The sequence below is a fragment of the Paroedura picta genome, chromosome 8 (genome assembly GCF_049243985.1).
Source record: "Paroedura picta isolate Pp20150507F chromosome 8, Ppicta_v3.0, whole genome shotgun sequence".
NCBI classification, from domain to species: domain Eukaryota; kingdom Metazoa; phylum Chordata; class Lepidosauria; order Squamata; family Gekkonidae; genus Paroedura; species Paroedura picta.
In genome coordinates, this window is record NC_135376.1 from 48843441 (window position 1) to 48866232 (window position 22792).

At 45.2% G+C, this 22792-nt stretch overlaps 1 protein-coding gene across 5 annotated transcripts in view; it reads right to left on the reverse strand.

Moving 5' to 3' along the window:
* Positions 1–22792, reverse strand: part of LOC143843502 (VPS10 domain-containing receptor SorCS1-like) — a 507191-nt gene that overhangs the window by 64169 nt on the left and 420230 nt on the right. For all 5 annotated transcript variants that reach the window (XM_077349667.1, XM_077349668.1, XM_077349665.1 and 2 more), the window contains 3 exons: positions 17786–17899; positions 16730–16901; positions 5661–5847 (listed from right to left, as the gene is read on the reverse strand). In XM_077349667.1, the coding sequence (XP_077205782.1) occupies positions 5661–5847; positions 16730–16901; positions 17786–17899 (473 nt within the window). The remainder of the gene's footprint in view (positions 1–5660; positions 5848–16729; positions 16902–17785; positions 17900–22792) is intronic.

The following is a 22792-nucleotide window of genomic DNA, read 5'->3' on the forward strand; positions in this document are numbered from 1 at the left end:
CAATTCTTAGATCTCTAGCCTAGTCCCAATGCCACAGCATCCAAAACCAATGGTTAGAATTAAAGTATCCAGATACAATAAGTTCCCAAGGAAGGACAGTAATCAAAACAGTGGCAATTTATGCCAGTATCCCAAGCAATGTAACTTGACAAAAAGGCAAAACCATGGTTTAATTAAAATATCTATAGCTCCTGGGATTGTTCAAATCTTGGCAATCCATGAAATGTGTTTTGTGAACATACTTCAAACCAGATTCTGAAACTATTGGTTTGATATTGGCTTATTAACCATAGTTAATTTTGCCTGTGGATTTTTGTCATGTACAAATGTGGCCATCCTGGCTTAATTCTGTCTTGTTCCCCAGCACTGTCCTCACTATTATATAGGTAAGGCTATCAGCTGGGACTCTTAGAAGAAAAAGTTATCAATGATAGTCTGTCAAAGACTTCTTTCATCCAGTGATGCAAAGATTAGATTATTCATCTGAACATATGAAGCTGCTTTATCATAAACTAGCTTCAAAGCCCGGTCCCATCCCCTGGCCAGGCAGCTTAAGGTGGCCTTGGGTGGCAGCTCCCAGCCAGATCAAGTGGGGCGGGTGGAGGATGGGCAGCTTATCAGCAGGGCTGGGACAGAGCTCCTTAGCAATCAGCTAGTCAGCTCCTTAGCAGTCCTTAACGAGCAGTCAACAGGCCGGGAGGCCCTCGTCAGCAGGCCCAGGCTAGCAGGCCAAGAGGCCCTCTTTAGGAGGCCCTCCACCTCGATCCTTTGCCCAGGGCCTCTCCCCATACCTGCTGCTGGCTCCAGGCACTGAGACATCTGAGAGAAAAAGGCTAGAGTCCAGGGACGGAGGGCAGCAGGAGCAGGGCCAATCAGAGCAAAGCTGGCTGCACCCTGATTGGCCCTATTCCAACTTGGACAGCCGGACATGCCCTACCTCCTAGGCTGTTTCATAAATATATAGAGGAACAATAATGGATAAGGATTAGATCAATCTAGAAGAATTGTAGCTATTCTAATTATTAGCAAATTACTAAGGTCTCCTATGAAGGTCTTTTTCTGCTTGAATTTATGCTGTAGTGCATTGATTTCTTTAGAAAAGAGAAGAGATAGGGTTTGTATTGTTCACCATGCCTGATTCAGAATCAGAATCACAGAACTGAAAGAGTCCACAAGCAACCATCCAGTCTAGACACACCTTCTCAGGCACTTAAAAAACACACACTCCTGACACTTGTCTAATCCTCTAAAAACTGCCAGCAAAGGAGACTCCACCACTCTCTGAGGCAGCGTATTCCATCCAAGAACAGCCCTCACCATCAGAAAATGCTTTCTAATATTTAAGTGGAACCTCCCTTCCTGTAATTTGAACCATTGCTCCCAGTCCTTGTCTCTAAAGTTCCAATAAACAAGATGCCCCCTCTTCAACATATCTACCCTTTTCATATCACACAGCTGTCATATCACCCCTTGCCCTCCACTTCTCTAAGCTATACATACCCAACCTCTCCTCCAAAGGCATGGATTCCAACCCTTCAACCATATGTTGCTATCCAAGGCAATTTAATAGGAAGTACTAGCGACCAAAGACAGAACCTTCTATGTACCAATTAAATTCTCATCCATTGAACCACTGAGTCTTTGTTGCCAGATGCCTTGTTCCAGTGAAGAACTTTTGCCTAAGTAAGATGTGCCTGTATCTTTATCAAGGTGCGACTATATCCCCCTGCAAGACAAACAATATACTGGTGATATATCCTAACTTAATGACTTAATAGTAATTATACCCTAAGGTAAAACATGGCCTTAGTAGAAAAACAAATCATGGATACACAAATGTCCTGCTGTAAAGCTAAATAGGTTGAAATGGACATTTGAATTTTTAAAAAGATGTTCATCGGGTATAAGATGTTGGTCAAGATTGTACAAGAATATTTCATATTGGTCTATTCAAAAGTCTTTCTTCTTCCATGGATATTTGCTTAGAAATAATTAATTAAATATCCAAACATTTTGATTTCATCTGAAGTGCAGGCTGACCAAATTCAACCATTTACTTCTTATTGAGCAAGTATACTCGCTGTACTACCATAAAAGTTGTTCAAATCAACAAGGTCCTTCGAAGAAGCATGTGTATAACATATCATCTCCTTTGAGACTCCCACTACTTCTCTAATATTGATTTAAAAGAAAACCAGTGAAGCAGGTAATTCTGATTAACTACAACAATCAGTGGCTAAATTTTTTTTTGAAAATACAGCTTTGGAACAGCAGGTGGTGTTGTACTACTATCTACGTGATATAGCAGGAAAAAACCTAAATGACTTTGATAGCAATAAACTTAATCTGTTATGACCTTAGTCATTTTTGCTACTTATATCTGTTCGAGCTGCTCTAAGAAAACAGAATTTGCTTTTTCAAGGACTATTAATATATGTGGATTTAGCAAACTACCAATTTTCTCACAATGTACATGAGATTTCTATTTAGCTTTCAAAATTAAAGTTTTCCAAAGCTGCCAGTATCTACTGAGTTTTGAAATTCCATAAATTACAGTGCTTTATTTGTACATTAAACCCAAAACAATATGGGTTGAATCTAGCACAGAATTTCTAAAGTTTCAAAGAAATCTAAAAGCAAATTTCTCAGAGCAAAATAATCCAATGACCCTATTCCTTTGGGTACCCTCTCCTTTAGAAGAATGATTTGGGGGGAGTATTTTGAGCTGCCACAGATGGGAGTAAAGAAAGTCATGCTCTGGGTGAGAAAGTTGCAGCACCTACAGAAACACTGTGCCGGATTGAACTCTATGCACAACATGTAAATATGTACATATATGAATGCTAGGTGATATTTGACAGTAAATCTGCATAGATGGGTTAATCTGATGCACCCAGTGTTTATTTACATTGGCATTCTGGAGTTTAAAAGAAATCCTAATTTGATGTGAGAACATTGTTTTATGAACTGAAAAACCTTTCCTTATAAGAGTTATTATGTCTAATCAAAATCGAAAAATTGACAGAAGTAAATAATATTTGGAAATCTGTCAACTAATCTGGCCCATGGCTGTTATCCCTAGAGTTTGGGGAGGTCAGAAGGAGAGGACAGAAATATAATAACTAGGATGTTTACCAGTCAGCAGTGCTACACAGATCTTGCTATTGAATGGGATTGCACTGATGGATCTGCCTTTTCAAAATATTTCCCTGTTCACATTGTTGGCTCAGCAGTTCACTCGGATTCCACACAAACTGTAGTTCCTGTTGGTTCAAGATATATTTTCGGTTGCTGTGTCTTCAGATTTCTCTCCCTCCAGCAGCCACTACTTAGGAAATATGTGGCCCAATTGTATGGTGCCAGGCACTGGGCCAGGCCCACTTGCATGCTAGGACACTTTCCCTATATTCCTCCTCCTGGCAATTCCTATATGCTCTCCCCTTTCCCTGCCTCTTTCTCTCCTTCTCAGCCATTTGCCAACCTACCTTTTCTCTTCCTCCCATCTTCAGCTATTCTTAGTATTTTCTTATTTCATTTATACCCATCTTTCTTCACAGTGGGGGCCAAAGCAGCTTACCGCTCACAGCAATTCTGTGAGATAGGTTAGGCTGCATGTGATTGGCTCAGAATCAAATAGTGAGTCATGACAGACTGGTGATTTGAACATGGATCTCCCAGACCCTGCTTTGAAGCTCCAGCTGCTGTACCACACTGGCTTTCAAGGGGTTTCTGCTGTTGAGCAGAAACAAGCAGCCAGGCCTTAGTGACTCATACAAGCCTGGTGGCTTCACATTGCCCAGTGGTTGATGGCAGGCCTGGCCCTGACAAATCCTCATTCAAAAGCCAAAACAGCCCTTTTACTGAGAGCAACCAAGCCTAGAATGTGACGGTTACCTAGCAATGGTCACTTAAGGCTTTCATTTGCTAAAGCTGCAGGTACTCCTTTTACCATTTCGGGTTTTTTAACACCCACTAGTTTTAGTTTTGTTTTTTTGTTTTTTTAAGATTTCAGATTTTTCTGCAACTCACTGGCATTTTTCAGATTTGTAGAAGAAATCTTGTATGTCTGTGGATTTGGTCAATGGATTTAAGTAACCTCAGATCTGGCTAACATGTGTATTAGAATATACATGTGGAGTCCACAACAAGATATTGCAAATTATGTTGTGGCAATTTTTATTTGTATGAGACATTTTTCCAACTAAAACTGGACAGGAAGGATATACAGGGGCCAGTTTACTACCCATGCAAAATCTATCCCCAGTAGAAGGGGTGGTGATGTTATAACTGGCAATGTCTTTCCTGAGGAACTGCTAGAAATGGACAATGAATAAGTAATACGGATAGTTTTAAAGATAAACATAAGGAATCCAAAATAAGATCTTAATAAAGAAAATGACAATTCCTTTAAAAAATGTATCTTATTGATGATGCATATTGGTAGCCTAGGTAGCAGGAACTGTTTAGGAAGGTTTCTTATTAATTAGATCCCAGAATTTGTAAAGACACATCAACAGCAGTGAAGCTTGTCATCTCCTTGAGAATGTTAGCAACACTTTGCTGTTTTGCATTTTGTTCTAATGTTGACTGCACAGATAAAATTATCTGGTGGGAAAAACCATTACAAGGAGGGAATGACCCAGGCAATGACTCTTCCTTTGTGGCTTGTAAGCAAACAGCTATTCCATCAAGTGGTCTCATTAGCTTGCAAACAGAATAGAGCACAATGAAGATGGGGCCCTACGGGATCTTCCTCTGTCAGAATTGCCATGGACAGCTTGGCCTTATATTATCAGAGACCTTCAGAGCCTCTCGAAAGATGTTACCAGGGAACTCGTTCTGTGTTTGTTCGCTGTGACCTTTACAAACAAGGCTCTGCTTTTGCTCAGCTAGCTTTTCTGTGAAGACGGGAAGAGCTAAGAGGCAGCGAGAGGAACTTCCCGCTGCTTGACAAAATCCTGTCAGTTTTCTTTCAGAGTGCAGTGGGACAGCTGACATGACAGTATCTATCAATTTACAGCATGCAATACTTTAAAATATATTTCTTCTTCCATCTTGGGAGCTTTCAATGGCTGGCTGCTATAATCACATAAAGATCACATTAATGAACCTTTTGTGTCCATCATAAACTAACTCAGATCACCTTCCCTCAGTTATTCAGTGAAAAAGGCAGTCTTCCTGTGCCTTGCTAGAGCTAAAACTTATCTGACAAAGCTGTTTCACAGTCAGCCATCAACCTCCTCCATGCTTATCTAAATTCTCCAGCTAGTTTCATGTTTCTGCCATGCACATTAAGAAGTTCACTTCAGGGCTCATGACTGACCCTAGCAGCTTTGATCTCATGTGTACATTCCAATCTCAACTGCATTATGGTCTGGAAAGTTCTCCTTTCCTAGTTCTTACAGTAAGCAGCTGAGGGGTAACTACATACATTAATGTAGTTGTTCTCCGTTCCAGTTATTCTGTCTTTATGAGTCACCCAAATGGAGGCACTGTAATCCAAAGATGCTTCCTTTAGCATTCAGGTCTCTCTTATAACAACCTGAAGATAAATGTTAAACTCCTGCTGCTACTGGATTTCTTTAAAGCAAAAATGTTTCACCTCTAAGAAAGAAAAGTGTGTCTTTAAAATATTTTGTATACCAACAGTAATAACATACAATTTACATGCAAGTACAGGACAGCACTGTCTGCCCCCAGGCTGTTTTCCACCTGCGCAGTCACTCGGAAAATCCCCACATTCTGGTAGACATGCTTGATCCCATCTTCTGTAGAGCTGATATTGGCGTATGACACGGCACTGCCATCTCCAAAGTCCACATGGATTATTGACCTTTGGATATCACCCTGAATTAGAGAAGTGCAAAGGTTAATAAAACGGCACAGGGACAACAATTTGAAGAGGATTCACACGTTTGAGTGCAAACCCCCAATATATAAGGTGAGCTGGAATTGCTGGGTTTTTCTTCAAAAATATTTGGTGTACTCTAGAAAAAATCTGATTCTAGTATATGAAACGACTTCAGGTGAATTTAATGTCATCTCCACAATGAATGTCAGTGTGGTGTGATTGCACAGTGAGGCTTAAAGGTGATCCTATAACTACCAACCTTCATTATGTAAGAGGGTCTGCTTCAGGAGGATCTCTGTAGAAACTTGGACAGCTAAATCGGGTGCTATTTTTAGATACTTTTAGACTCATCTTTAAACATTAAAACCTCATGAAGGAATTCTTATCCAAGTGACTACAAGAGAATTCTGCTCCTTTTAAACATTTAGAAGTTACCACCTTGATCATAATCAGTTAAAAAAAAGTCTTGCACATACTCTATGCAAGTAAATGCTACATTTTTGGCGAAATATCAGTGCTGTAAAAGGGAGGCCCCATATGATTGACTTCAAAGGATTCTGACCAATAATGTTTCCTTCTCAAAACATAAGTGACTTTTCTACAGCACAGAAATACCTCAAATTGAGGAGAAAGTATCGGTCACAAATTTATGAACCTGACATTCATAAAGATTATATGGAACTAGTCTAAAAATAACAATGAAACCTTTAAAGTAAGCAAATACTATAAGAATAGATACATCACATTACACACAATTTTGTCCTGTCAACTTGCCAATTAGAATTCAGGCATTTAGATCCCCTTAGAACTTAAGCAAACATGAGTTACAATTTCCAATCCATAAATAATGTAGAAAACTTATCCAAAAAAGTCAGGCTTTTGAAATATTCCATCAATAAGTTGCTCTTTGTAAATTCAGGTAGGACACAGAATATGCTGACTCCTTAATTACCACCAAAGAAGAAAATCACTTCTAAGTTCAGCAGAATGTGGCCCTTTCAACTTAGAGAAGACCCATAGCTGCTACTCTAAGGAAGTCTCCTTCATAAGATAAATGTGGTTGGTTTTCCGGGACCCTTTCCACACTGGCGTTGCTGCTCTGGACTGCTGCAATGGAGATGTTTTTGCCACCTGTTCCTGGGTGCAGATGGGGGAAGATTTTCCCCACCAGACCTCATCTACCCCGGCAGTCAACCCAAGGCAGTCAAGCTGGAGAGGTTCCAAAGTGATTCGCAGTGGTGTGTGTGTGTGTGTGTGTGTGTGGGGGGGGGGTTATTTTAAAGAATTAAAAAAAATAACCCAGTAAAAATGTGTGAATTAAAAAAAAAATAATCCAGTCGGCTCCACACCACTGCAAAATGCTGCAGAACCAATTGGGGCATTCTTTTTGTCCCTTCCAGGATGCCGTAGGTGGGGGAGGAGCCCAGCCTGGAAAACCTGACTCTTCCCCTTCATACAGGCCTGCCCTGAGATAGGTCCCTTTGGTATACGGGGTGAAAAAGGGATTGCAGAGATATCCGTGTTACTTTGCCATGGGGTGACAGAAGGCCTGATTTGGGCCAGGCTTGAGTCGGCGCTGATATCATCTGGGAGAAGGGATTAGCCCCACTACCAGACAAGCACCCAGCCTTTAATCATTGTATGGAAAAGGTCCTAGTGCTTTTTCATTATTTAAATCCTTTGAACTACAAAAACTTTCCTTTTGTTAAGTATGGTTCCACTGGCAACAAATTCAGAAAAGGCCACATTGATATTTAAATATTTTAGCTTCAGAGACTGAGGAACATGTGTGTGATCTGGGAGACAGATACTTTCAGCACCAAGATAGAATACAACTTAGGGAGAAAAGCAAAAATATATGGAATCCTTGACCTGCAATTTTCCCTGGGCCCAAATATTTATGTACTGTACACAAGTAGTGACTTAGAATAGTTCACAACTTCGTTATGCAGTAAAGACATTTCTGCATAATGGAAGCTGCTGTTTGGTCCACATGAATTGACCAGAATACTCTATACCAGTTATCCCCAACCCCCGGTCCGAGGACCGGTACTGGTCTGTGGATCAGTCGGTACTGGGCCATGGCTCCTCCTCATCCTCCTCCCCAGCTGCTGCCTTGGGGGCTGCCCTGCCACTCTGCCACTGGCTAACCTTTGGTGCTCTCCGGCAGCCATCATGGCTGGGGCTCCCCCTCGGCGTGTTACTGCGCAGCTGCTGCAAGCATCTCCCCCCAGCGGGCGGTAGGAAGTCAGGGGTGCTGGCGGGAAAGCAAGTGGAGCAGGGGCTCAGGCGGCAGCAACATCCCTCAGCAAAATACTACCCCCCCCCCCCGGACCTCAGTAAAATTGTCAAGTGTTGACTGGTCCCCGGTGATAAAAAGCTTGGGGACTACTGCCCTAAACAATCACAAAATTGACTAAATGGCAGTATGGGATCACTAGTCTATCAAAAAAAGGCAAGGGGTGAAACTATGACTCAGTGGTAAAGCTTCTGCTTGGCATATAGAGGGTCCCAGTTAAAGGATCAGGAAGTGGGTGATGTTAAGGTTTTCTGCCTAATACCCTGGAGAGCCACTGCCAGTTTAAGAATACTGAACTTGATGAACAAAGGGTGTGAATCAGTGTAAGGCAACTTCATGTGTTCATGTGTACAAAACCAAGAGAAGAGACGATTGGAAAACAGTATTTCAATATGGACGCCAGTTTGAAATACTGTACTAGCTTTGCATGACCACAAAGGGTGAGGAAGACGTACAAGGTATTACAAAAATTGCACAAGTGGTTATGAACAGGAATGTGCAAGCCCCACCAAGAAAACTGACCTAGTCTACAGTATTGGCCCCTAGGGGATGAGAAAATCCCTTGTTTCCTCTATATTCCCTGTTGTTAATGAATATCTGCGGGACAATGTTTTTGATAAAATTAATGTAGCCAATTCTAAGACACTTTTCTCATAATGATCCCCTTGTTCTGGAAGCAGCTGCCTTCTGAACATCTGCATAATGCTGGATCTGGCAATTGTTTTTATTTTAATTGAATGTTTCTGTTTATTTAAACCTTTCATGTACAAATATATCTGATCTTCACTGTTGCTGGCTTTGATTTCTAATTATGATGCTGTATAATCATAGGATGCTGATACTGTTGACTGATTCGATGCCAGTTATTTTAAAGTATAATACTGTCACTGGTTTGGATCTCACAGAGGATTTTTGCTAACAGAACAGGGGACCTTTGCCGACTCTCCATTCCTGATGTAGACCTCTAGTACCCCCTCATGCTGTCCCTAGGTGTCACAGGAGCTTCCCTGTCCCCCCTTTGTAATCCAAGGAGCAGTAGGGGAGGCAGTGGAAAGTCAAAGCAAGGAAGTTGCATGCTATGGATGGAAGTCTTTCTATGAGCAGAAAAGTTTGGCAGGATCCCAGCTATTTTAAAACATTTATTCTTTAAATACATTTTCAAGAAAGTGAATCAAAATCATCCTCCAAATAAATAATAAAGAGGGGGCAAAGAATACAGTCTATAGATCATGATACAAATCACAGGGCAATCACACCAAGAATTCTTGATTGCCTCTTTGTTCCGACTGCAATTTGCTTGCAAATTTGCGACCAGCACCTTTGAAACTCAAAAGCGGCTTAAAAGCCTTAATCAATTTCCTTGTCAATACTTGGGGAAAGCATTACACCCTATCAGTGCAGCTTTGAGGTAAGACACTGAAAGCAAAATTGACCATGGCTTCTTATCTGCAGAGGTGCGAACACACAAACACACACACACACACAAGAGTAAAGCCCCTTGCTGTGCAAGAAGAGATAAAGAAATGCTACATAAGCCCAGAAGCATCACTCACAACCTATCTGAGGAGCTTTCAAAAGAGGCATTCCATAATAACTATAGAAATCAAGCATTTACACTGGCCATGCAAAGTGCTACCACTGCACAAATGCAAAACTTTGTACAATATTGCTCATTTTTAATTGCATGCAAAGTTACATAAATGGACATTTTGAACAACTAAAAGTGTCAACCACACATTTGTGCCACTCACAGTACCATTATATTCCATTACTAATACCTTATCACAGGATCTTTCAATGGCTCTTCCCATTTTCCTGTAGGCAAGGGCCATGAGGGGCAGAAGGGCAACAGGCAGTCAGTGAAAAAGAGGGGCTCCTTCCATGGCATGATACTCAGTAATACCTCTCCTCTTCCTTTTATCTCTTGCTGCAATCACACATGCACAGTCACACACCAGCTTTCACCAGCTCTCCTTGCAACATTATTGGCTTTCAGTGCCCTTCCCTAATTTCTTTCACAGAGGACTCTAAGCACTAAGCACAGAGGACTTCCACAGCACAGCCTGCAAGCTATTCACATCCCTAAGCTTCCTATATGAGGATGCAAATAACCCTTTCACGCACTGTGCCTCTATAGTGTTTGTTTCTCATGGGATATTGCCATGCTCTTTGCCTTAGAACAGCAGAAAAGGAGATAGGGAAATGTTAGGTTAGCCCAGAATACATACAATCTCACTTAGCAATGTCTTTTCCCCCAGAGCTTTGCAGCCTTCCATATCTTGCACATTGTGTCATTATGAATTATGACTGCCAAGATCCCCCCTGACAAAGATTCACACTGGGGCCTCCTTTTTCTATGCAGACAGAGTAACCAGGTCTTTCCTGGAAACCAGTGTGAGGGAGATTACCAGGAGCAGAAGGAAAGCCTAAGCGCTGTCACTGTTGATACAATGTCACTTCTGGCATGTACTAGAAGTGATGTCATCATATTGCAATGTTGCAGAGACACACTGGTATTTGGGGGAAAATTCTATGGTAACATAGCTTCAACCATAGAGTTTTTGCCCAAATACCAGAGTGTTGCCAGAACATTGTCAATGTGATGATATACTGTATACTGCCAGTGATGCCTCCATGTTGTTGGCAATGTAACCTGGACCTCTCTCTTGTTCCTGGTAAGTCCTGTCTCCAGCCAGCTGATCAGCTGGGATGCAACAGCGGCAAGAATCCCCCACTTCCAGGGAAAGGCTGGCAACCCTACATGCAGGTCCCAAACAAATATATGGAAACAAATGGAGTTACTTACCCAATTTCATTGGCCCTCAGAATGAATTCCCAATGTTATCCCCTTATGCTTTCCTCTCAGTGGTCCTAACAGAAGATCACTGAATGGCAATTTCTGTTCTTCAGATAGGGACAGAGCCCACACAGGAAGCAGGCTAGTATTGTAATTTAAGAAATCATTCTAAGTCTGATACTTGTGAAGCTGTGCATGATTCTAACCAATTATGCATGGGGGGAAATGGCCAGGCCGGCACCTGCATGACAGTGGGGCAAATCTCTACTTATGTATGATGTTGCTGCTGTCTCGGCCCTCTCCTGGCCCTGGTTTGCTTTAGGGCTTTCAATACCCCATGTTAAACAGAGCACTGATTTTTTCAGTGTTCCCTTTGTAATGCAGGTGCCTTCAGTGGCTATGCTGGGCCTGGCCCGTGCATATAGGAAAGAGTTGGGCCTGGAAGGCCCGGCTCCTCCCCCACCTATGGTGCCCCAGCACGGACATAGGCCCTGTTCAGATCCACGGTGCTTTGTGTCACTGCGGAGCTGAACAGGGCATTTTTTCACCCAAACAATGGTGGGATAGTATTGTGACACTATGCCACCTTTCTGCAGTGAACCCCTCCCCCCTCCACCATGGTGAGATATAGAGGAAACATTCTGCCCCAGAGTTGTGCATTTGTATGCACAACTCTGGGATGGACCGTGTGCGCTGGCAGATTTCTTCCCCATTAGTATACAGGAATTGGCGTGGCGGGACATGCTGCCCCCTCACCAGAAACTGGAGGTGGACCGGTGATGCTGCTTCCATGCATAATCAGTTATCAGGGATCTTTTCTTCTGTTCCAGCTTTTTGACTGCTACTCAGCCTTATGTAGGGTAGCCTCTTGTGGCACAGGGTGATAAGGCAGCCGACATGCTGTCTGAAGCTCTGACCATGAGGCTGGGAGTTCTATCCCAGCAGCCGGCTCAAAGTTGACTCAGCCTTCCATCCTTCCGAAGTTGGTAAAATGAGTACCCAGCTTGCTGGGGGGTAAAACGGTAATGACTGGGGAAGGCACTGGCAAACCACCTTGTATTGAGTCTGCCATGAAAACGCTAGAGGGCGTCACCCCAAGGGTCAGACATGACTCGGTGCTTGCACAGGGGATACCTTTACAGCCTTATGTAAGACACGCTACGTGCTTCATTTCTAACTTGCCTTCCTCCCAATGGCAACATCCTTGCCTGTTGCAAGGCAATCCTTGCCTGTTGCTCCCAATGCACCCGTCAGGAAAGTTGAGCCTGACACTCCCCTTCATCATTTATTTTTATTTTATTTTCTTAGATTTTTATACTGCCCTCCCATATGGCTTAGGGAGATTTACATAAAATATGAGCATAATACAGATTCTGACCCCCTAGGACCACTATCTTGCTAACATAATGGAGACTCATAATGCAGCAAGTTTGGGTGGAACTGGTCAGGGAAAGTAGGAGATACTAGAACGGGGAAGAATATCATCATGACCATGTTGCTTCTAAGACTAATACTAAGTAGTCTGTGTTGCCGACAGGGAAGCAGGATACGTGGTTCCAGTTAAAAATGTTCTCTTCCCAGTCCATCACAAATGAATGTAAGAAATTTGTGACTATGTTTGTTTCCTCTTATACACCACTCCTTATTGCAATCTCCTGATTCTTCTAATCAATGGAGTTTGAAGTAACAACCTGTCCTATTTACAGAATGTTTATTATGTCTTGATTACTGATAAGCTATCATTAGTATTTTGCCATTTGAGAGATGATATTCCTCATTTTAATCAATCTAATGAGGATGACACCTTCAAACATTCAATTTTAATCTCACCCAAGAGGCTGTTAGCATGAATTTGTTCTATAAAGCACTGAGGTTTCTATGTAAATCAGTATTAAAACAATGAGATGCAACTAAAAAAAATAAAACTGAGTCCCAAGTATCACATTTCATTTGGTAGTCTTCAATTATGCTATGACTTGCAGCTCTTTATCCTTGCAGATGTTTAAAATGGATTTTTAATTAGCCTTTGAAACAGGCAGATGTTGCTTCTCTTCAGTTGTCTTCCAGAATGAAATTCTCAGAAATCTGCTTTATGCAGTCTTTATGCATATTAACAATATTTTCCCTTCCCATGGTACTTTTTTAGTTATACCAAAGATTGCAACACTGAAGACACTGTTGATGGGACTTTCGTAAAGAAGACATTTCTATTATACCCCAATGCAACCTGTAAGCTCCCCTTTTTCAAAATAATAAAAGATACACAAACTATTAAGAATGTGCTTAATTTTAGATCAATTTAGGTTCAGCCATATTAGGCAAAACACAAAGGACAAATCCCAACAAATTGCTGCTTAGAGTAATGTGTTTGCTCCTTTTAAAACACCATCCTAAACTGAGCCTGAGGAATTTGAAAGCTGTTACGAAAAAAAACTATTAGCATAAAACAGGTATTTTCTTCCTAATTTCTTCCCAAACCAGAGTCTTGTGCATTATCACAGTGGAAAGGATGGCTGTGCTCTCCTAGCTTTGTTGCTTAAGTGTCTAACTCAAACTGACATGCCTCAGATGCACTGCTGGATTCCTTCTTTTCATAGAGTGAGGTACAATTATTCCTCTTTTTTCATGTTTCCCTCACATTTCCTGGGCCAGTAGTCCTGAGATGTTTGCTTGACTTATTTATTTATTTTATTTATCTTTCCATATCTATACTGCCGCTCCCAGAAACTGGCTCACAGCGGTTCACAAACAAAACAGTATTATTATTATTATTGTTATTATTGTTGTTGTTATTATTATTATATTTATTTCCCGCCACTCCCTACAGGCTCGTTGTGGGTAACAGTAGTCTTAAAATTCCCCATTAAAATCCCCACTAAAAGACTATAAAAATACCCAACACGGCAGAAAATGACACTCTCTCCTAACCAAACAAGGGCATTGGGGGATGGAGGGTAATGACATATACTTCAGACCCCAGTATCAATTAAGAATACTCCCAATAGAACAGTAAAGCAATGTGAAATATAAATACAGATACAAGATGACAGTATACTAATAACTTAAAAAAATTGCTCCCTGTATTTTGGGCATCGGTCTTAAGATATAGATGGGAGATGGAAACAGGCCCCCAACACAGTCTGCCACCGGCGCAGGAGCCAGGGGGGCATTTTACAAACAATTTATAACCATAAAAAAAAAAGTTACATTCCAAATATTTATTGAGAAAATGGAGAAACTGAAAATAAAGACTGCTGAATTTGATTTGCTTTCACTTCTCCTTTGGGCAAACTGCTGAGTTGAAAGAGCAAAGCTGCGGAATTCAGTCAAAGCTGCGGAATTCTGCTATGTGATTTGGAACTACATCTTATTTATTTTTGTATTCACATACTGCCCTTCCCTGAGGGCTGAGGGCAGTTTACATAATTAAAAACATAATATAAATATACAAGTTAGAAGCTAAATTACTATAATTAAAACCCGGAATTAAATGAAACTAATGTGCCTAGGCTGTCTCCTGCTCAGAGGGGAGGTGGCGGGGTGCCAAATAATAATTAATTTGATGTAATGATTAGGTAGGGAAGTCAGTGGAATTTTAGATGTAATTTTCTGGGCCTCTTCGCACTCCAGTGGTTTCATCAGACATAGAGCCTCCAGAAGGCTTTGGTCCAATGCATTCAGTACTTCAAGAAAGCCCCCTGTTCCCTGGGGAGTAACATGTAGTACTGTAAAGCAGTGATGTTTTGTTATTACATGGGTATCTAGAGAGAGATCCAACTCTTTAACCTCAGCAGCTAACAATGCAGTCCTGGGCAGAGTTTTTCCCTTCTAAGCCAAAAGGCTTCAGTAGATAAAATTATGTTTGCACAGTGAGATATGGAAAACAGAAAACCTCAAATCATTTTGCTAAGTTGTGGTCAACAGAATTACTTTGAAGTAACTATCTGGATAATTGCCAGCACAAAGCTACAATTTAAATAATTCCTAAAGACAGATATGCACAGGAAATGGAATCACATGCAACTTTCATTGTTTTTTATATGGCTCTGATTAGAAATTTTACCTTTTGTTGTCTATGCACATCGAATTTTATGCCAAGAAAGGTTTTCTGAATCTGAATCACATGCAAGTCAGAGTTTTCTTGGATGGCTTACTTGCATTAGTTTTCATTGTCAAAGAAGCAGGAATGTATGTGAATAGACTGAACAAGTGGAGAGGAAGAGCAGGCACCAGTACAGTAGTCCTGCCTTCTGCCTACGTGTCAGGCCATTCATATGATGAAAATGTGCAAATGAAATGCCAACAAATGCTCCCTCTCAGTGATCAACAACACTGTTGTCTGAATGCTGCTATTTACATGGAAGAAATGCCACCCTCTCTCGTGGGTTGATAGCAACAGGTAAGCCAGCCAGCAAGTACAAGCTGGGACAGAGGAGGGGACTAGGACCACAGTCGGGAGGAGGGTGGTCGCCCAGCCAGCAATTGGTGCCTGGGAGAGAAGAGGGTCAGCCCCAGCCTTGCCACTGCAGTGTGGAAGCCGGGAGCACTGCAACCTGAGGTGTTGCCTCCTGCCATGAGGGTGGGCAGCTTGCAAGCAGGAATTGGGAGGGGGGAGCAAGCCCTAGACTCAGAGCCATGTGGGGTGGGCTCTGTGGGGAGGCATGGAGGAGGGCCTGGGAGGGAGGGGGACCCTGCAACATGAGGTCTCAGTGCTGCCTGACCATCCGGCCGCACATGGCCCATGCCCCATGCCCCATGCCCACCTCAGGGCTGCAGGGGATGGCTGGGCTCCACGAGGATGTGGCAAGTAGGGCCTGGACGGGAGAGCCTCAAGAGCAGGGCTGATGCGGCATCAGTGTCGCTGCCACCTCCCAGCCTAGTGCAGTCAGGGCAGCCTCCCCATTTCTAGCACCTGGTGCATTCCTGGGTGCACCGGGCTTTCCTTAAAGGTTACTTTAAGTATTCTTCACCACTTCAGGAGGCACTACTAATAAGATTTCTTCATCACAAATAGTATTTTCTTTGCAACACTAGCCCTGTTGGCTTCACTAGCCCTGTTGCAGTCAGGGCAGCCTCCCCAGTTCTAGCGCTCAGTACATTTCTGTGTGCACCAGGCTTTAAGGTTACTTTAAAGAAGAAGAAGAAGAAGAAGAGTTGGTTCTTATATGCCGCTTTTCCCTACCCGAAGGAGGCTCAAAGCGGCTTACAGTCGCCTTCCCATTCCTCCCCCCACAACAGACACCCTGTGGGGTGGGTGAGGCTGAGAGAGCACTGATATCACTGCCCGGTCAGAACAGTTTTATCAGTGCCGTGGCGAGCCCAAGGTCACCCAGCTGGTTGCATGTGGGGGAGCGCAGAATCGAACCTGGCATGCCAGATTACAAGTCCGCACTCCTAACCACTACACCAAACTGGCTCTCTAAGTAATCTTCACCACTACAGGAGCCACTTGTTGAACTAACAAGATTTCTTTTGCCCTTTCTAAGAAATAGTATTTTCTTTGCAATACTAGCCCTGTTGGCTTCATTCTCAAGCATAGTGAGAGATAGCAGAAGTGGAGATTTGCAGAGGTTGCACGCTATGGCACACTGTATCACAGCTTGCTTATTGTGTGGGGAGCTGAGATAGGCCGCTGGAATTTGTCAGAATTTGAAATCCGCGATCAAGCCATTGACCTGTTAAGTCAGGTTGACAGAATTCATGGCATTCTGTTTTATCTGTTTTCTCCTAAATGATTCAGACTCAAGAGCTCCAAGTGGGAAGCATATGAAACTGACCATACCTCTTCCAGCTGGACCATGAAGGTAACATTGTGTCCTTGCTCGGATGTCAATGTGCCATCTGAAGTGACAATTCGAAGCCCGTGCGGAGCCTTGCCAGGACATTGTTGAGGCTTGGCTGTGTACTGTTCACGCACACCATCTGTGCAGTTATTAGATACAACCTTTCTATACCTGTTGAAAAAAGGAAACGGTCGGAGAGGCTTCAGGCACAGTGACAAGAGATGCTTTATTTCATGGGACATTTGCTTCTCCCACTTTGTCACTATCATATGTTCACTACAGAAAGCAACCTAATCACTAATTAACTTAACCGTACAACTGTAGGAACTTCAGCACCATTCAGTTACAAGAAGAGAGCAGGGGATCAGGTATGAAAGTCCCAGTAAAGGCAAAGGTCAGCAGATGCAAACGTCACTGCTGGTATCCCAGAAACAGAGTGGCAGCAGCCACTGGTCCTGGGAATGTGCATGCGCACGCACACACACATGAGTTTCATTTTCATTTATTATCATTATTCTTTTTAAAAGAATCTAATTTGTTCCTTTTCTTTCTTTGTTATTAAATAAAAGGAGAATTCTATAATTATTTAGCATCAGTTTGCCTTGGGAAAGCAAAGCAGAAAACAAGATTTGGAATAGCACAACTGGAGGATTAAATTGCCATTCCTTTCCTTGCATGGCCTTGAGGCAAAGTGATTCTGCATAAGCATTTTACAGATGGAATAAATGTGTGATCTTTGTTTCCTCTGTTTGAACCAGTAGTTTTCCAACTCATTTTTGTTTCCATTGACTACAGCAGAAAACAGGGAAGATATTTTACACCAGGACTTCTACAGTTATATACAGAAATTTTGATGTGGAGGATGGTGTTTTCCAATTAGTGACCTAACTTTATTTTTTAGACAGTGTTTGAATGGACTATCAGTCCACCTAACCTGTTGTAAAAACAATCAATTCATTTAAAATGATAGTACACAGGATGAAGAGTCTGTGGACCAGCATGAGAAAAGTATAGCAACCATTCACAATGAGAATCTGCATGAATTGGTAACTCACCCAGTGCTGTTGAGATAACTTTGACCAAGACTGCAGTCTTTGGACAAGGAAGACGGGTTGTACCAAAATGCTGGTAAACAGTGGCCATTGCTGTGACGCTCAAATCCATAGTCACTGGTTTGGTGAAAGGACAGATTATTTCAGTGAAACACATACCACATACTGAAGTATAACTATGCAATTCTGGGAATTAGAGATAGGGGTACTGTGGAAATCAGGGGTAAAATTTCTAAGGTAACTCAATATGGAAATAAATCAACATATACACAGACTTTAGTTCATTTGTTTAAGGCTACTGAGAGTTTCATAAGCTGTTCCCAGTGACTTGGGATAATTAAAATGAGAGGGTGTGTTCCATGGCCATTCCGCACAGCGTTAGTGTGGCTGAAGTGATTGCAGCGCTTTTCAATAGCGCTCAGATTTAGCAACATAGCCTGTTGTGCGGAATGGCCCCCAGAATTTCCCAAACACTCTAATACACTTTGACTCTGATTCACTGACTGGTTTCCAGAAGACTGGTACCCTCTATCCAGTACTCAAACCCTTTCTCTAAACCTACCAATAGCCTTCTTGAACTTTACTCACTAGGGTTCAAAAGGCAGTTTCTAACCACACCACATCTGGCTTGAATGGGAGCCTTCATCTAATAGGCAGATGTTCTTAGAATCACAGAATCATAGAATAACAGAGTAGGAAGAGATCTCCTGTGTCATCTAGTCCAACCCCCTGCATTATGCAGGACACCCACGACCCCATCACTCACCCACTGTAACCTGCCACCCCCTTAAGCCTTCACAGAATCAGCCTCTCTGTCAGATGGCTATCCAGCCTCTGTTTAAAAATTTCCAAAGATGGAGAACCCACCACCTCCCGAGGAAGCTTGTTCCACTGAGAAACTGCTCTGTCAGGAACTTCTTCCGGATGCTTAAATGGAATTTCTTTTGATGGTCTTAGACAGAGGGTTTCCAAGCCTTCTTTTATACCTATGCTTCTTTTAATATGACCTGATATCCAACTTGCAAGTTAAGGGAGCACTTAAGGATTATCCCGCTGGAGACCCATCATTTTAAAGCTTGGGGTGGGTGAGGGGGAGAATGCATATTATGTTAATTAGATAATATCCTGACATTTTTATTTCCCTCTTCAGGTTATATGATTTTTTCTGAGTTTTTCCTGTAACTTGTGAGCCGAAGAAGGCTGATTAATTGCTTCTCAAATATACTAATAACAGGGATGAAAGGGGACAGAACTAGCAAAGTGTCGGGAACCCGCTTGCTAACTGAAAAAACAGGGTGCCCCTTTGAAGAAAACGTCACGCCAGGCCTGGTGAACGATACAACAGGAACAAGCTTTATTTCAGCAACGTGGAGTCCGCTGGTATGGAGTAAGAGCTTCCACCGAACTCCAGGTGGAAGCTCCCTTTTATACAAAACCCACCTCCTTAGGCTGTATTGCCCCACCCAGTACTTGCGGAGGGAACATGCTGATACAATCATGACTCATGCACATATGCGAGGTTTTTCCGGGGTTCCTGATGGCCCATTTTCCTGGAACAAAGGGCCATCTCCGGGCCCTTGTCAAAAGGTGGAGGGGGACATTGAGGTTCTTTAGCGGCCATTGCCACCTCAACGATCGGGTGGGGCGCCCAGCTGCCGGCTTGCCTATGATCACCATGCCCTACCTCCGTGATCGCGGGCGCCTCTGATGGCGGGGTTCGGTCCGGTTCCCAAGCCACCAAGGACCGAACCACGACATTCTGCCCCCCCAAAGGTCCATTCTCCAACCCCCCGGGACGGCCAGGATACCGCTTGTGGAAACGTTCAGTGAGTCGGGGCGCAAGGACGTCCGCTGCCCAGACCCATTCCCGGTCCCCCAAAGTGAAGTCCTTCCATTCCACGAGGTACTGCAACTTCCCCCTGTGGAGTCTAGAGTCCAGGATATCCGCCACCTCGTGGTGCTCCCCCCCCGGCAGGACCTCGGGCGCTGGCGGGGAAAACACGGGGTGCCAAACGTCACCGTCCGGAGTTTTTTTTAGAAGGCTCACGTGAAAGACGGGATGGATGTGCCGGAGGTTCTTGGGGAGCTTGAGCTTGACCGAAACTTCGTTGATCGGGGCCAAGACCTCGAAAGGCCCCAAAAACCGAGGGCCTAGCTTCTTGCTGGGCAAATTCAACCGTAGGTTCCGGGTGGAAAGGTAAACTCGATCCCCCGGTCGGATCTCCTCAGCTGGTCGTCTCTTCCGGTCGGCGTCCTCTTTCTGCGCTGCCTTGACTTTGTGGAGCTGCTCCTGCAGCGACTTCCAGCAGCTCCCGGCACGCTTCCCCCACTCGCGAAGGTCGGCCGATTCCCGGGCGGGGACCTCTCCAAGCTCCGGGAAGTGTCTCAGGTCTGTCCCGTAGACGACGGCAAAAGGCGACATCTCCGTGCTGCTGTGGTCTGCGTTGTTGTACGCGAACTCGGCCAGGGGGAGCAGGGGCACCCAGGTGTCTTGATGATAGGAACCGAAACACCGCAAGTACTGCTCCAGTACTTGATTAACCCGCTCGGTCTGCCCGTCCGTCTGGGGGTGGTAAGCGGAGCTCAGCCCTTGCTCGATGTCTAACAGGCGCAGGAAAGCTTGCCAAAACCGGGACACGAATTGTGAGCCCCGATCGGAAATCACCTTGTCCGGCAGCCCGTGCAGTCGGAACACGTGATCCAGGAACATCCGAGCCAACTGTGAAGCACTGGGGACACTGGCGCAAGGAATGAAATGGGCCTGTTTGGAAAATAGATCTACCACCACCCAGATCACCGTTTTCCCCTTGCTGGGAGGCAAGTCTGTTATAAAGTCCATGGAGATCACTGACCACGGCCGGGTCGGGACCTCGAGCGGGTGCAGCAGACCTTTCGGCTTGCCAACCCCCGGCTTGCAGGTCAGGCAGACAGGACAACCACTGACGTAAGCTTTTGTGTCCCGCCGCAGACTGGGCCACCAAAACCGCCGCCGGGCCAACTTCCAGGATTTTACGAAACCGAAGTGCCCGGCGGTCCTAGCATCGTGGCAGAGGCTGAGGGCTTCCCGTCGTAGCCCTTCCGGGACGTAGACAGCCTCCCCCCTCCGCCAGAGACCGGAGTCCAAAATCAAAGAGTCCCGGAGCTCAGCCAGCTCCTCGTCTGTCCCGTAGGCTGCCACTAGGCGGTCTCGGAGCGGGGCGGTCGCCGGGTCGGGCTCCCATTCCTCCCTGGCCCGACGCCTAGTGACGACCCCCCGTCCCAGCTGCTCCTCACCAAACACGGACCTGGTGCAGGGAGCGTACCCCTCCCCATAATGCGGCAGACGGGAGAGGGCGTCCGCGAGGAAATTCTCTTTGCCGGGGATGTGACCAAGCTTGAAATTGTACCGCGAAAAGAACTCCGCCCACCTCATCTGCTTGGCGTTCAGGGATCGCGGTTGCCGGAGCGCCTCCAGATTCTTGTGATCTGTCCAGACCTCGAACGGCTCCTCTGTTTCCTCCAGCCAATGCCGCCATTCGGTGAGGGCGAACTTAATCGCAAACGCCTCCTTCTCCCAGGTAGACCAGTTCCGCTCCGTTTCGGCGAATTTTCGTGAGAGGTAGGCCGCCGGCCTCAGCTGTCCCGCCTTGTCTCGCTGCAGGAGAACCGCCCCGGCTGCTGCGTCGCTGGCGTAGACTTGTACCACCATCGGCTGGGTTGGGTCGACGTGCAGTAGCGTGGGCTCAGACGCGAAAGTTTGCTTGAGGGCCAGGAACGCTGCCTCCGATTTCTCATTCCAGCCGAGCGCTGCGCTGGGCCGCGTGGCGCGAGGACCTCTCCCCTTGGTACCTAGCAAGTCCGTGAGGGGAGCCACTACGGAGGAGTATCTGGGGATGAAGCCTCTAAAAAAGTTAGCAAACCCCAGGAAGCTTTGTAGCTGTTTCCGGGTGCGGGGCCTTTCCCAGGCCAGCACCGCCTGCACCTTCTCGGGGTCCATAGCTATGCCCTGGGCTGAGATGCGGTAGCCCAAATAGTCCAGGGAGGGACGGTGGAATTCGCACTTAGCCAGCTTCACGTATAGGTGGTTTGCCAGCAGGCGCTTTAACACCTCCCTCACCAGGGTCACGTGCTCTTGGGGATCTTGGCTGTAGATCAGGACGTCATCCAAATAAACAACCACCCCCTGAAACAGAAGGTCCTGCAACACCTCATTAATTAGACTCATGAAAACCCCAGGTGCCCCGCTTAAACCGAACGGCATCACTTTAAATTCGAATTGTCCCAATTGACAGTTAAACGCTGTTTTCCACTCATCCCCCTCCCGGATGCGTACCCGGTAGTACGCCTCCCTTAGGTCCAGCTTAGTGAACAGAGTCCCTTTGCCCAGCCGGGCCAGCAAATCCGGGATCAGCGGGAGGGGGTAAGCGTTCCCCGCTGCGATGGCGTTGAGGCCCCGGTAGTCCTGGCACAGCCGTCGGGACCCATCCTTTTTCCGGACGAACAAGACTGGAGCTCCCATGGGACTGGAAGCGGGCCGGATGAAACCCCGGGCCAGATTTTTACCCAAAAACTCCCGGAGGTCCTTGAGCTCACCCTCACTCATCTTGTAGATGCGCCCTTTGGGTAGTACCGCCCCCTCTGGGATGTTGATAGCGCAGTCCGTGCGGCGGTGTGGGGGTAGCTCGTCCGCTTCCCGCTCGCTGAAAACGGCTGCGAGGTCTCGGTACTCTGGCGGGACCTCGGGCTCTGGTTTCTCCTGCTGCGCCGCCGCCGCTCCCCTGGGACGCGCCGCCGTCCTCTTGTGGCTGGAATTCTCGTGGGGGACCCGATGCCGTGCACCCACCGTCAAGTCGAACTTCAGGGTCCCCGCCCGCCAGTCCACCACGGGGTTGTGTTCCTTCAGCCAATCCAGGCCCAACACCGCCCGATATCCCGCTACGGGGACCTGGATCAGCCACCGCAGTTCTTGGTGGTCCCCTATGTGGATGGCGATAGGACCCACCTCCTCCCCGAAAGGTCCCCCCTGAATCG